This window comes from Ursus maritimus, unplaced genomic scaffold (genome assembly GCF_017311325.1).
Source record: "Ursus maritimus isolate PB19 unplaced genomic scaffold, ASM1731132v1 scaffold_5, whole genome shotgun sequence".
In the NCBI taxonomy this organism is placed as follows: Eukaryota; Metazoa; Chordata; class Mammalia; order Carnivora; family Ursidae; genus Ursus; species Ursus maritimus.
This window is the reverse complement of record NW_024426663.1, coordinates 46074210-46090493: the sequence shown is the minus strand read 5'-3', so window position 1 is coordinate 46090493 and position 16284 is coordinate 46074210. Positions and strand designations below refer to the sequence as shown.

At 34.7% G+C, this 16284-nt stretch overlaps 1 protein-coding gene across 4 annotated transcripts in view; it reads right to left on the bottom strand.

The window, feature by feature from the left end:
• The window catches only part of IL6ST (interleukin 6 cytokine family signal transducer), a 50454-nt gene that overhangs the window by 10976 nt on the left and 23194 nt on the right, over positions 1–16284 (bottom strand). Inside the window, exons 5-14 of one of the 4 annotated variants that reach the window (XM_008691405.2) lie at positions 15349–15469; positions 9401–9567; positions 8702–8856; positions 7108–7267; positions 5172–5254; positions 4323–4533; positions 3628–3810; positions 1865–1966; positions 1537–1683; positions 1065–1205 (exon numbers count right to left, since the gene is read on the bottom strand). In XM_008691405.2, coding sequence (XP_008689627.1) covers positions 1065–1205; positions 1537–1683; positions 1865–1966; positions 3628–3810; positions 4323–4533; positions 5172–5254; positions 7108–7267; positions 8702–8856; positions 9401–9567; positions 15349–15469 — 1470 coding nt within the window. Of the gene's footprint in view, positions 1–1064; positions 1206–1536; positions 1684–1864; positions 1967–3356; positions 3550–3627; positions 3811–4322; positions 4534–5171; positions 5273–6163; positions 6173–6689; positions 6963–7107; positions 7268–8701; positions 8857–9400; positions 9568–15348; positions 15470–16284 lie in introns of those variants that run through there. The other 3 variants (XM_040622252.1, XM_008691406.2, XM_008691407.2) reach the window with 3 other exon arrangements.

Sequence of the window (16284 nt, the reverse complement as noted above, 5' to 3'; positions counted from 1 at the left end):
CTGTGTTAGGGAGGCTAAAGGAACAGCCAAAACTAGAGAAGGTGAGGAGCTAACGTAGGGCTACACATTCGGAAAAGACAGAGAAAGATGGAGAAAATCATGAGAAGCTTAGGGTCAAGGAAAGAGATTATCAAAGGGCATGCAACAGCAGTAAGTAGAAGGCATGATCAAGACGACTTTATACTTGGCTTATGTAAGCAAAAAAGGTAGGAAGAAATTACTACCTTATCTAAATTTCTGGTTTTGGCAAAGACTTGGACGGTTGTGTCAGGGAAAAGAGAAATGTATTTGGGAAGGAGAGAGAGGATGGCTGAAGTCATGGACAGGGAGTGTGAATAGGTAGATAATAAAAGAGGGCTGAGAATACAGTTCTGGAAAATACAAACCGTTCTTAAAAAGAAGAGTGAAAAGGAGGCCAAGAAGGAAGTACCAGAGAGGGAGAAGACGCAGGAGAGTGCTGTTACAAAAAGACGTTTAGAAGAACCAAGGGAAGAGGCAGTTTCAAGGATGGAGAAGCCAACAGAGTAAAATGCTGAGAAGTACAGAAAAAAGACTAAAAAGCATGCCTTGGTGATCATAACTAAGAGGACTTCCCTGAGTGACATCAGGGAGATTTCAGTGGAGTGGTCCAGGGCTGGAGGCCTGGTTTCAGCAACTCAAAGACTGAGCTGGAAGAATGGATATAGAGCCTGCAAGGATGGACTCATCTTTCCAGCAACCTGCCTATAAAAAGAAGGAATAAGAGAAGGAAGAAAGAGAGCATACTCGACTTTGCCAGTGAAAATATGAACCTATTTAGAAAGATACACAAATTCTTTTGGCATTTACAGAGTACAGATGAAATCAGTGAGAAGCAGTTAACGAAATAAGAGGTGAGTTCTGATAGTTTAAAGAAACCAAAATCGGATAAATACAAAAACTGTAATTTATGAAAAATTCATTTCTATGAATCCAAAGATGCATTTTCAACAAAACTTTAGCTTATTAACGAAGTCCATTTTTAGGCTAATTAAATTTTAGAATGAAAAAAAGAGAAGAAAAGAGCAAACATCATTATTTCTTACCAAACTTTGGTGTGGTGAAAGTGAATTCCGGGCCATCCTTTCCACCTTCGTCTGTGTATGCTGCCATTCGTACCATGTACAAAGTGTCACTGGTCAGAGAGGACAATGTATATTCTGTGTGCGAAGAATCCACATTCACGGCTAGAAGAAATCAGTAAGTGTGGTTTATTCAACTGCTCAATGTTCTGCTTGATTTGGCTTTTATTTGACATTGCAAAAGTATTAAAAAGGAAAAAAAATTATTTTTCAGAAAACAACTTTCATATCTCTGACTTAATATTCTTCTCCCATAAGCACAACACAGTAGTTCTTTAACAGGACCATGAAAGCAACCGTAAGGCATATTCTCAGGTGTCTCTTTCCTGATGATAATATACTCTACTTAAAGATGTGTAACTTAAGAAAGTGAGACTTAATATTTAAAAGCTTAAGAAAAAAACCAGTAATTCTTAATAACTGATAGTTTTATTACCGGTTTCATTTCCAATGATGGTTCTATAAAATATAGTATAATTTCGGATAAATCCATTCTGAACATCAACAGGAAGTTGGTCCCACTCTAAGACAGCTTCATTTTTCCCCACTTTTTTTGTCCGAACAGTAGGTCCTTTGGAAGGTGCTAGAAGAGAATAAAAGTATTTGATAACCGAAAATCATTACAATTCAGTATATTACTAGAATTTACCAAAATTTAATTATTATATTTGAATATTGTAAGACATACCACTATTTAAAAAAGATAAAATGTCTTTGTTAATAGAAAGCTCAACATATTTCAAAGAAAATGAGTTTGGACTTACGGGCTTGTTTAAGGTATGCTTTTATAGACTCCGGGCTTCCTGGTCCATCAGCATATATTGGAGTAACTGTTATCAAGTAACATTTGCTCTCTGCTAGGTTCCCTAAAGAAAGAATAGGAGAGTAAGCAATTTTCCCCCCAAAAGAGTCTAATTCCATTATTTATTTTTACATTATAATTTCATGGTTTTTGAACTTTTCTTTTAAAACTGCAGCTTTTAAAGTAGGCATTGCTCTTTGTGTACTGGATTCAAGCTTAATATAGTAAATCTATTTATGAAAGGGAAAAGCTTATTTTTTGCCAATATGGTGGAAATAAAAAATATATTGTCAGTATAAGTAATTATTATATTTATATCCAGGACTTATAAAACATTCATTTCAAATTATCCTTCGTCTTATAGTTTGACAGTGTTTGTACATCTTAACTAATTCTCAGAGAACTGCCTAAAGACCCACTGATAAGAGCTAGGGAAATGGCCGTGGTTTGTCAGGTAACTGGGAAAAAGAAGAATTAGCACTATTCCCCCAAAAAGTAACAAAACTTTTAAAATGAAGTTATCTTGAATACCTCATTTATAATCTCTTCAAATTAACAAAGTAATCTATTCCTTTAATACACAATAGTAAAATCTTTAAGTCTTTCTTTTTATATAGAATTTTATCTGTCCACATCAGAAAATAAGGTATCGTTATACTGAAGTTTATACATTCAGTAAGAACTTTTATTTCCTTAACTATTACTCATAAAGTTATATATGCTCCTTTGCTTTCTTAAACAGAGTAATTTTACTTTTTCTTGATGACTCAATATTATCAAGAAGATGAATTAAGTGTTATATTCCGCTGTAATACAATGATGTTATTAGAGCTATGAGCTACTGGGGCTCCCTGTGCAACATAAAGGTCTCTGGAGATTAGGCTATGCTTTCTTAAAAACATTTCTATTGTCCATTTACTACCAACGTGCGTCTTCTCTCTAGCTCCACCTTGCCTCTGATAAGGCTGATAAACTAAACAAACAAATTTATGAAAATTTTTTATTAGATAAGAGGTTAAGGAGGCCCAATTAGCTTATTTTGTAAATAAAACTCACAAACTTTACGGCACATATGTTCTTGTTTACAGCTTTTCTCTAATTCATCATATTATTCATAGCTGAATTCTAATGGTTATCCTTCTTTACTTAAAAAAAAAAAAACAAAACCCACATACAAGCTGGTGTTTTCTCTTTAAAGCCGTTTTATCACTTTAAAGCCACACAGTAAGCTGTACCTTAACACACAGGGTAATCCACCGTTCGGAACTCTACATCATTACTTTCTGTCCATTACAACTTCCAGTTAAAAGACGTAAGGAAATCGGAGTTCTAATTCTGCTTCCCCTATTCAACAGCTTTAAGAGTTTAACAAGTCATTCAGATGCTACAGGAAAATACTTTCTCATTGCAGGATGAGGGAGTTAAATGAGGCACAGAAAAAAAACGCAACTAATTACAAGCAGAGGTCATATTATCTTGTATTTCTCTTTACAGTTTTGAAGTGTTCGAAAAGATACCATTAACCCCACTTTGTCCATAAACAGACCCTGCACGGGTTAGATGTGACTTGGTGAGAGTCACACATCCGGCAAACTAGATGTAAGCAGTAACTGATAAACTGGAATTCTTTTCAGGAGACCACAACATCTGTAAAGCACAAGAAAATATGTAAAAGAAAAATCTGAAGAGTTAGACAAGACTTAAGTTTTTTCTAGCCAGGCGTACCTCTTAAATAGGTGCGGTGTACAGAGCCAGCTTCCTGCTGCCAGTCTGGGACACAGGGCGATTTATCTGATAACACACACCACTCAAGTACGTATCTGTTCACAGATTCATTTGGAGCAGTCCATTCTACCCAAAGCATATTATCTTTGGGAAATGCTTTAAGATCCGTTACAGGCCGAGTAGCTTTAACACAAAGTTTGAATACTGATATGACAAATGAACATTAAAAAATTCAAAATTTTCATATTTTACATTTCTATAACCATGTAACCTTGCTACCAGTTTTTGCAATATATTAATATGTATTTCCATGAATAAAGGCACTTTATTATAATTTACATATAGACAATTAATTTGGAAACTAGAATTCTTCCTTTCTCAAAATTCTTCAAATGTTTTCTATATGTAAATGGCATTTTTTTCTTCTTTGAAAGCAATGAACAATGTATTTAAGTCATATTCATATATGGTTCCCAGAGCCTTAAAAGAGTATTTTAAAAACCAGGTTAAGTAATCAGAAAAGGCTGAAATGAATTAAGTAGTTTACTTCAAAGTTTAAGTGAGCCACATAATACAGGAACAAATTATTTGGTTGTTGACTTAGAATAAAATTATGTACTATGCCTCAGAATACCTTCTACGTTAGGAACCACCTTTTCCCATCCGTAAGTCGACTCCATCTTACAGACACAAACCTTGAAAGTCATAAGCAGGGATAGTTAAAACAGCTGCATCTGACTTGCCAACGAGATTTCTTGCTGTGAGAGTTGCTATATAACGATCATTCGTGATGTTTACTGTCCATTTTGTGTCATTAACTGTGTAATTCTGTAAACGTGATTTCCATCTTGTAAGTGTCACTTCATAATCCAAAATTCTTCCATTGGCTTCAAAAGGAGGCAATGTCTATAATAAAATAATTTTTAAAAAGTTCATCAGTATTCTCCATGTTCACAAATTCTGTTATGTCAAACCTCTAAATGTTTAACTGAAAGGTACCGGCAACCTCATTTACAATTCACTACCATAAACAAAACTACTACATAGTAAATGAAGAGTAAACCCATGACTTTGACTAGGAGGGAAAGTAGCACCATTTCAGGAGCTTTTAGTCCTGTATCGTACCTGCACTGTGGCTGTCTGGCCCTTAATTATATTGTATGCCTGAGCATTTTTTTTTTTTTTAGTATGATATGCTTGGAGACTATGGAGTTGACAATAATTTTGTATTTCCTATTACTGGCATACATTTTGATTACTCAACACCTTTCATAATTATTTTCTTTGAGGCACTCAGGAAAGTTCAATGACAGACAAGATCCTTCTCATAGAACTTTTCATAGAATTGTGAAGTATTTATGAGATACAACCTACAGTTTATGACCCTTTTATGTAGTATATGCAAAGCTTTGTGTTTCTATTTATCAAATGTTTTCCTGATATTAAGATGAGTAAAAATTTAAGTTAAAAAACTACACTTATAATGCCATACAAAATTATGTAAATGATAAAAGAATATAAACATGCAATTTTTTTTTTTTTACCTTCCATATGAGTTGCACAGCTCTATAGCCATGAGTATGGGATGGCTCTATCTTATACCAGAAACTTGGTGCCTTGGATGGTCCTAGAGAAATGACATAAACTCTTTAAAAGTTTTTAACAATAAAATATAATCCTGAATTATTCTCTTACTTTCTTCTTAATATTCCTGCCCTTCAGTCACTGTTTAAACTATCATTTTCCCCACCCTAGCATGCTATGCCTGGGTCTTCCTTTAGTCAGGATGATAGATAGCTTGATAATTTAGATTATATTGGAATACTTTTCTAATCTTTAAATTGTAAAGCTACAAACATATCCTAAGGTATAACAAAAGATGGATCACCATTTCTTACTGCTAAAAATCACACTGAAAAATTGTATTTAAGTATATACTTAAAATTCCTAAAGGTATATATATAAGAATACAAAACAAAAGAAATGGAGTAAATGCGGGCTAAGTTTATTACCTTATGTTAGGATGACTGTTAGTAGGATATAATAAAAATGAATTCACAGTGTTGTCTTGATCACCAACAATGTGAAAAATGAAAATCCACTTTACAAAATCCGGTATCAAATGGTAATAATTCCTATAGAATCAACTGGTTTTTCAAAAATTTTTAAGTGCAATTTTAAGGTATGGTTCACCAGAATAAAGGATGATTATAAAGAGGTAATTATGGAGGACAAAACAGAGAAAAGAGGCAAGGCTGAGAACACGGCTGCCGGTCCAGGGGGTTCAAAAAGATGCTCGTACACGAGTATACAAAACAAAGACCAAGAAACTATAATGAAAATGTTACAGGCCAGAAAGACGTCCTAACATAAAAAGAACCAGGAGGAATCATTCACCAAGTTGAAGAAATGCTTAATATAACGATTCGTAATTTTCCAGGTATCTCTTTGACAAAGGTTATGTACCACCTCCCCAGAAAATGCACACAGGCACTAACCATCGTATTTTGCCCACACTTTACAGTAGTTCAGGAACCACCCTCCCCTTGTTTCCCCTCTACAACTGACCCCCCAGCTTTCAAGGCCCCAAGGATCCCAGTTTAATAATTCCTGGCCAAGACAAAGAAATCCAGTTGAGGACCCCCCCCCAGCTAGCGATAGAGAACTGCTTTCTTTCATGTCATTTATGAGAATAAGAGAAAATTCTTAGTGGAGAAAGGTAGTTTACTTTTCTGCCTTTGATACTCTCACTTCACTATCTCAACGTCTAGTGCAGCTGGAAGTGAAGGGGCAGACGTGGTACGGGAAGTTTTAAAGCCAGAGTTGTTGCCATTGATACCTGAAGGCTAAAGTATGAAAGAAAACTGTTCAAAAGAAAAATCTGTATGCCACAGGACTATTTCTTGACTGCTACAAAAGAAATTACTGATGTTAACTGCTTAGGGTAGGGAATCTTACCTCGCACCTTAAATACCCTTTTATGACTTTTAGATTCTGTGCTATATGCCCTTTATGACCGTGGGAGAATAAAAGGAAAATGAAAACAAACCAAAACTCCAGGATTCTTTAACAGGGGTTTATTAAGTGCTGGTAGAAACAAATAATAGTACAAACATATTTCTGACAGTGAGGGGGACTATGGTATATTTTGTTAGTATGATTTTAATGAGCTAGGATATGATTCTCTATTTAGAATAGAATGAACCACTGCCCTTTAATAAAATGTTCTGGACTTAACTGTTAGGTCACTGGTTTTCTCATGGTCATTCCATGATAATTGTCTTTATTAGGAAATCAATTTATACTATCAATAATGCACATTTTATCCTGATGTCCTTAAAGAGAATAAAAGTGTAAAATACAAGTTTGAATAAGATGGTCACAGAATAAGAAGCAATGAGGTCTATGTTATTAAAACCAAACACAACTCATAGCCATAATTCCAAAACCTCTACTTCCTCTTATATCTTAATTACTCACTATCTTCATATGTGATACCGCTTGCTTCTTCACTCCAGTCACTCCAGAATCCTTTACCATCTTCCTTCATACAACGAATCCTAAACACATATTCTGTAAAAGGTTTAAGGTCCTGGACAGTGAATGAAGATCGGGTGGATGCTGTATCTTCAGGAGGAATCTGAAATCAAAGCACATAAACCAATAAAAAAACCCAGTGGTATTTATTGTAACTGTCCTAAATTCCCTAAGATTTTAGATACCGATTTAATGAAACAAGACTACATCTATTAACTTCACTAACTTAGACTGCTTTTTGATTTGCATTTCTCTCTCTCCAGAGCTTGAGTTAAATCAAAAAGCAGTCAAGCCAGTGAAGTTAATAGATTTGGGAAGTATGGAAACATCTATTATTAATCTTTTTTTTTTTTCCCCTTGGGCCTATAACACTTAGTGTCTCAACAGGAAAAAGATGGTATACTTCAGTTAGAATTTAATTCAACAAGGCTTTATAAAAGGAAATATGGGAAAGTGTAGGGAAACCTTAGATAGTCATCATTACTCCAGGGCTTATAGCTGTTATTACCTTTAGGCCAAAAGGGATGAGAAGAGGTACCAGAAACTGGGAGAAGAGGGTCAGATAGGGTTAACTTGGGCTGAGAGACATGGGCATGTCCACCGGAAGAAGGAGAGAAAATGAATTAAGATTCTATGATATCAAAAAATATTTTGAAGTTCAGATATGTATCCCTCCCTGCACAACATGAAGCATTAATCCATTTTCATTTGTTGTTTTTTCTAATTTTATTTTGAGCAGCGGTTCAGGTAAGTGGAATGGAGAGCAGAGGTATTAAGATCATGGGCTCAAACCCCTTATGAGCCCATTATTGCAACATGAGAAAGCAAAAGCATAGTGTTAGTGACAAATGAAGGTATAAAACAGAACATTATGGGGAGCGCAAAGCTATGGTGATTGTTTTTTTAAAAGTTCCAAGTACTTCTTTTGGTGACAGCATCATCTTTGGGTACACTGTTCTGCTCCTTTTCAGTCTTGTAAGTTCCCCAACAACTCCTTCCTCTGCTAAGTCGTCGACATGCTTTCTAAAAAGGGCTAGATAGTAAGTATTTTAGGCTGCGGGCCAGATGGTGTCTGTTCCAACTACTCAACTTGTCCACTGCAGCACAAAATAGCCAAAGACAATATTTTAAAAAAAAACAAGTGTGGCTGTGTTCCAATAAAACTTTATTTATAAAGACAGATGGCGGGCTAAAATTGGCCTGCAGATTTAGTTTACCAATGTCTGCTCTACCTCAGCCAAATAATCTCTTCATATACTCCCCCACTTAATTTGCTTATTTTTTTGTGTTCCTTTCACCTCCCATCAAAAATACTATTCCTTATCGCTTGGTATCACTTCCATACTTCACTTAAAAGCTACTGTACTCAGCAAAACTGTATTTTCTACCTTAATGTCTTCCTGTGTGCCCTTGCATGAAATATAGATTAAGAAGAGGTGTCAAGCAAAATATTTCATATAACCACAACCTAGGACATTGAGACTTTTCGGTTAGAGGGCTGCAAGACTATTTGCTTAAACAGTAACTTGCAATTTACCTGGTTCCAAATTGAGGCATCTCTGGTCCTATATTGAATGTTATATTTCAGTCTTATAAAACCCTGAATACTTGAGTTGATCCACGTCAATTTTAAGATACTGGACAGTTCCTCTGAGTTGCTTACAGATAAATTATGTGGCGGATTGGGCTTCACTGAAGAATAAAATAAATCCAAATGTTTATCATGGTTTATTTTTACAACTTCTTATACAAACTCAAACATACTACTAGCATTTTATTTCACAATATTTATTTATTCTTACCAAATGAACTAATTTTTTTTTAAGAACAATGAGATGTCATACTATTATAATGAAGAGAAAAGATTTCTAAAGAAATTTTAGTTTTGTCAAGTTTTTATATGCTTATCTTTTTAGGTTCAGTTATCAAAAGACAAACATTTACGGTATATATAAAGAAAAAGACAATAAAAACCAAACACGTATACTATAATTGCTATGTTGTAAAATGTTTGATAATTGCATAAATACTAGCAGACAACATTCAAAGTGAAAACCACTGTAGTATAGTTCGATTATTAAGATTTTTCCAGATTATTTTTAATGTTGATAAAATTATCAAGCTTGTAAAAATCACTAAAATAATAAGTGCTTGTTTCTATATTAATTAAAATCTAAAAACTTAATAAGCCACTGTATATATCCTAATAAATTCTCAAATTCAAGTTTATAACTACCTTTATCTACAGGATCAAAATTTATATGATCTGATGTAACCTTCCCAAGGGCGTTCTCTGCTTCTACCCAGACTTCAATGTTGACAAAATACACAGGAGAATAATCAACAGTGCATGAGGTGGGGGTGTCACGTTTTGTTTTACAATCAGCAAACTTCTCTGTTGCCCTAAATACGAAAATGGAAGAATCGGTCATTAAAAACAGATTTTAAAAAATTAAGACTGAAAAAGGTTACTTGATGAGACCCAGATTGTTACAGCTTAAAATAAAACTTCTTAAAACCTATCATGCTTTCCTTTAAAACTGAGTTTGATCTGTAACTTAAAACCTATTATTTTCAAATTTTTACCCCAAGAACATTACATTTAGAATACTATGCTCTAACCCCAATGACACTTCTCTAAAAATCATCTATTTCCTGTGATTTCTTTCCATTCCTGAAACAGAATCCTTACCGTACCTGCAATGTCCTCCTTTAAGCACAATATGATTTTTCTAAGCACAATATGCTAGGAGGTAATAGGAGGACAGGGTTAAGAGTATCTGTCAACCCCAGGCAAACACTTTGATTTCTATCACCAAAAAAGTTTCAAGTGATAAGACTATTTACTCGCTTATATTTAAATTATGTGTCAATTAAAAAGACACACACACACAAGAAAACTGAACTATTATGATGTATACCTGAAACAAACAGGATATTGTATATCACATCATATCTCAATTAAAAAATTCCTAAAAATCAAAAGCAAAATGAAACATATGAACTCTTGTATTGAGCCGGTGCTGTAACACATAGAAAACTATTTTACATGTCTTTATTTTTAAGATTTTATTCATTTACTTGAGAGAGAGAGAGAGAGAGAGCGAGCAGAATCACGGGAGCGGGAGAAGGAGAGGTGGGCTCCTTGCTAAGCAGGAAGCCCGATTCAGAGCTCAATTCGGAGCTCGATCCCAGGACCCCAGGATCATGACCTGAGCTGAAGCCAGACACTTACCTGACTGAGCCACCCAGCTGCCCCTTCAAGTAGCTTTAAAACAGTAATTTAACTATATCTTTAGTGGAAGAAAAACAATCTTAAAATTCTTTTTCGTATTTGTATTGTTGGTGCTGATACTGGCACTGCTATTCTGCAGCTGTTGTGTTTACTATGAGATAAAGCAAATGAATTATTACATTGGTGCTGTTGGAGAAGAAGGTTTTCAGCAAAGAAAGATGAAGATGTTAGATGGATGAAATTAATTAAGAACAGGTGGTCCAGATTTTAAACTGGGAATATCATTATTAGTGCATGATGTCTTTTACCTTAAAACCTTTCCTAGCTGTTTCTGCTGTAAAAAGCCTAGAAACAACCCAGTGGCAGTAAGCTGCCCTAGCACCCAGACTGTAGTCTCTGAACAGTATTTCCTACTAAATGGAACCATGGCTACTTGGGAAATGGTTGAATCTAGGTGGGGCAGGACATATATATACTAAGATGAATCTGGAAAACCGTGTCATAGCAGAAAGGAAGGAAGCTGTCAGAGCTGTTAAAGACTAATGAATGAAGTTAGAAAGGGAAAACATTAATACCATTTTGCTTCTCTATAATGAACTGTACCTCAGGGTAACCAACAGCTGATGAAAGAAAGTGTTAAGTGTTATCAGGTTTTTAAAAAAAGACAGAATACCACTATTTTATACCTCGTGTACAAATAATGATCACTGACGGCTCAAACCTTTAAATGAAAAACTAATGGGAAGCAACAAGGTTAAATCCCCAAAACATTCTGCTGAGTCATAGCCTGTCACAGAAGAGTACATACTGTCTGATTACATTTACATAACATTCAGAACAAGCAAAAATCTATAGTGAAGAAAATCATTTCAGTAGTTGTCTTGTGGGGTGAGACAGGGTGGTGGATAGGACTGACTGGGAAGGAGCAGAAGTGAACTTTCTGGGGGTATGAGTAATGTTTTAGATCTTGAAGGGTCTGAGTTACCTAACTGTACTAGTCAAAAGTCACTGAATGATACACTTCAGGTATCTAAGTATATTTAAACATGAACCTAAATTTTACCAAAAACCAAAAATGTACATGTAAATCTCTAATTACATCTCACTAATAATGTAAACACTGAAGTGTCTGAAGGTGAGTCACTTTGAGATACACTAAAAAAAGATGTGACAGGCGGAGAGAAGGGTGCGTAACATGTATGTGATAAAGCGAACGCAGTCGAATGCGAACTGTAGGATTCAGGTGACGGGCCTGTATAAGCATTCATCGCAAAGCTCTTCCAGCTTTTATCTGATAAAAACTGCTGTTAAGAACTGTGTAAGATCAGTTTGTACTAGTGTATGCAGAGTGTGTCAGTCATGTCAAAGCCAAGTCCAATAAACAAAACCTGTCTTTGCCAAAAAAGAAAAAAAAAGGAAATTTTATAACAAATGAATCAAGCTGACAGCACCTGAAACCACCTCTCAATCTTAGTATCAGAAAAACAAAAGCTCTCAACCAAAAGAGCTAACGAATGAATTCAGTAAAGTTGCACAATACAAAACTAAAATACAAAAATTAGTGCTTCTATACACTTACAATGATTTTCTGAAAAAGAAATAAATCTGTCCCATTTACAACAGCATCAAAAACAATAAAATAGGAATAAATTTAACTAAGGGGGTAAAAGATCTCTACTCTGAAAACTACAAGATGTTGATGAAAGAAATCAAAGACAAAATAAATGGAAAGGTACCCTGTGCTCATAAATTCAAAGAATTAATGTTGTTAAAATGTTAATTACCACCAAAAGCCATCTATAGATTCAATGCAATCCTTATGAAGATTCCAATGGAAATTTTTTATAAAAGTAGAGAAAAACACTCCTAAAATTTATGCAGAAATGCAGAGGACTGAACAGTCAAAAAAAATCCAGAGGAAAAAAGAATAAAGCTGGGAACATCACACTTCCTATTTTCATGCTATACTATAAAGTTTAAGTCATCAAACCAGTATGGCACTAGCATAAAAACAAACAGACCAGTGGAACAGAACTGAAAGCCTGGAAATAAACCCAAGCACAATTCAACTAATTATGCCAATTAATATTTGACAAGGGAGCCAGGGAAATTCCTGATGGAATAGTGCTGGAATAACTGGATATTCACCTATAAAAGAATGAAATTATCCTCTATCTTATACCATTCACAAAAATGAACTCAAAATAGATTAAAGACTTTCAAACCATGAAACTCCTAGAAGAAAATACAGGAATAAAAGCTCTGTGACATGGGTCATAATACTGATTTTTTTTGGATGTGACACTCAAAGTACAAGCAAAACTAAAAAAGAGACAAGTAGAACTACATGAAACTAAAAATGAGGGACGCCCGGGTGGCTCAGTCAGTTAAGCATCTGCCTTCGGCTCAAGTCATGATCCCAGAGTCCTGGGATCGAGCCCCATGTTGGGCTCCATGCTTGGTGGGGAGCCTGCTTCTCCCTTTCCCTTTGCTACTCCCCCTGCTTGTGCTCTCTTGGTCTGTCAAATAAATTAAAAAATTTAAAATAAAAAAAAAAAATCTGTAGAGACACCATTAATTAAGTGAAAAGACAACCTATAGAATAGGAAAAAATGTATGGAAGCCATAGATCTGATAATGGGTTAATATTCATAATATATAAAAAAAACTCCTACAACTCAACAGCAAAAAAACAAATAACCCAAATAAAAAATTGGCAGAAGACCTGAACAGACATTTCTCCAAAGAAGATACACGAAAGGGCAACACAGGAACATGGAAAGACACTCAGCATCACCTGTCATGGGAAGAATGTTAATTAAAACCATAATGAAATATCACCTCATGCCATAATCAAAAAGGTAACAAATGTTGGTCTGCATGTGGAGAAAAGGGAACCCTTGTGCACTGTTGGTGAAACTGTGAAGTGCTACAGCCACTATGAAAAAGATGTAAGATCCTAAAAAAAATTAAAAATAAAACTACCATATGATCCAGGAATTCCACTTCTGGGAATACATCCAAATGAATCAAAAACACTATCTCAGAAAGGTATCTGCGCCCTCTTGTTCACAGCAGCATTATTTACAACAGCCAAGACATGGAAACACCCTAAGTGTCCCTCAGTGCATGAACGGATAAAGAAGCTGTGGTATGTACATGCAATGGACTATTATTCAGCCATAAAAAATGTGGAAATCCTACATTTGCAACAGCAGATACACACCTTGAAGGCATTATACTAAGTGAAATAAGAGAGAAGGACAAATACTTATGACTTCATTTATCTGTGGAATCTAAAAGTCACAAACAAAAAGACCAAACTCACAAAATAAAAAAGATCAGACTTATGGTTATCAGAGGTAGATGGTGGGGAAAGGGCAGACTGGAAGGTGGTGGTCAAAAGGTACAAACTTCTAGGGGGCGCCTGGGTAGCGCAGTCGTTAAAGCGTCTGCCTTCGGCTCAGGGCGTGATCCTGGCGTACCGGGATCGAGTCCCACATCAGGCTCCTCTGCTATGAGCCTGCTTCTTCCTCTCCCACTCCCCCTGCTTGTGTTCCCTCTCTCGCTGGCTGTCTCTCTCTGTCAAATAAATAAATAAAAAATCTTTAAAAAAAAAAAAAAAAAAAAAAGGTACAAACTTCTAGTTATAGGATACTAGGTACTAGGGATGTAATGTACAACATGACTATAGCTAACACTACTATATGATACATAGGAAAGATGTGAAGAGAGTAAATACTATGAATTATCACAAGGAGAAAATTTTTTTCCTTTTTTTTGTTGTATCTATACAAAAAGATGGATGTTAGATAAACCTATTGTGGGAATCATTTCACAATTTAGGTAAATCAAACCACTATGCTGTATGACTTATACAGTAATGTATATCAATGATTTCACAATAAAACTGGAAAAGATAAAAATGACTGACAGAAATAGTAGACAAATTTCTAATTGCTTATGACTCCACTTTAAGATAAAATATGGTGTGCATCTAAAAAAAAAAAAAGAAGAAAAAGGGGAAAGAAAGAATCAAACACTATGTGTGGTTCCTGATTGGAAGTATATACCACCCCTACGACTTACTTAAAAAAAACAAAACAAAACAAAAAAAACAAACCCAAATCTGATCAAGTATCTAGATCTAACAGCAATTTCTAGGAAAAAAAAAAAAAAAGGACAGAGGAATATGTTAAACAATGTTTAACTGTTACTTTAACAACTGAATTGCAAAGGAAAAGAAGAGAAAACCAGGTGGAATCTATGATTTAAAAAAAAAATCAATTTGCAATGCATGGAGATTATTCAGATGGTGATTTGAGGACTCGTAAAAATATATACAAATATTCATGGCACAGCATAGGGAACACAGTCAATAATATTTTAATAGTGTTATATGATGACAGATAGAAGCTATGCCTGTGGTGAGCACTGCCTGAGCTATAAAGAAGTTGAACCACTATACTCTATGGCTGAAACGAACACTGTGTGTCAACTGTACTCAAATAAAAAAATTTGAAAATATGTGTATACATATATTCATGAAACACCTGAGGAAACATGAACACTAACTGAAAATGGGACATCTATAAAAGGTTCTTCAACTGTATTTCAGTATAATAATGGTATGTAGTTATGTGTCTTAAAAAAGTACCCCTATCTTTTAGAAACATGAACTAAAATATTTATGGATGAGATGATATGACGTCTGAGATTTTCTTTAAGATAATTTGGGGTGGGGTATATAGAAGACTGGTCATGAGCTGGATGATGAACACATGGGAATTTACTCTGCTATTCTTTCCACTTTTATATATTCCAGATGCTCTAAAAGATAAGCTGAAACAAAAATTTGCACTTAATATTTCCACTTGAAGAAACAGAAACTCCAGCACAAACGACTAAATTAGTAAGTTCAACATACAAAAAACTTAAAAACAACTTACCATTCAGATTTTAAAGTGAAGTTTGTTTCCAGGTATGTTTCCCTTCCAGGATCCCACTGACACATCATTTTCTTTCCTTCATTCACAATGCAACTCAAATTTTTAGGTTTTTCTGGAGGCACTAAAAGGGAAAAATGAGCAATTTTCAAAAAGCTTTATATCCACAAATAACATGCAATTTATATACCACCCAAGACATTTGCAACCTAAACTGATGGAAAAAAACAAACATGAGCAAAATGTATGGACATACTGAAAGACTAGTGACTACAAAGTTAATCTTTTTTATTTAAACTCATACTTCAACTAATATACATTTGCTATAATTGTCACTAACTAGCATGTTTCAAATTTATTTTCTAAAGAAAATCAACGTTCATTTATAACTGGATAAGAATATTAACTGATTTCTCCACGAAGTATATTTTAAAAACTATTACTGCATGTTAGTAAGAGGCAATTACATGGAAACAAATGACTCACTTATATTTCTCTTACTATTGCTTTCTGCAACTCTGCTGGAGGAAAAGCAAATACCAAAGTTATGGTTTTGGGGATCCATACATTTGACAATCCACTCTTGGATCACACTAAGTTTATTTACTCTGACACAGAAGGACTCTCTCCAGTACTAATTCACCTTCTTCAGACAGTTGCTTTCTATGCGCATCTTCTCGGCAACTAAAGGATACTGAAGTTACTAGGGATACACTCACAAATTTCAGTTCAACACTGCTTTTTTACGGGTCTCATGTAAAAACATTTTTCTAGAACACAGAGATACCTGACTTTCAGGAAAGATCTAAATCTTATGTTACCCTTCAAGCTTTTTGTAAGGAGTTCCACTTCAAACTTATTTTTAAAACTTGTATTTTAAAAAGTCAATGAGCGAACAAATAACTGCATTTCGTAAAGACCAACAGACATTACAAATGT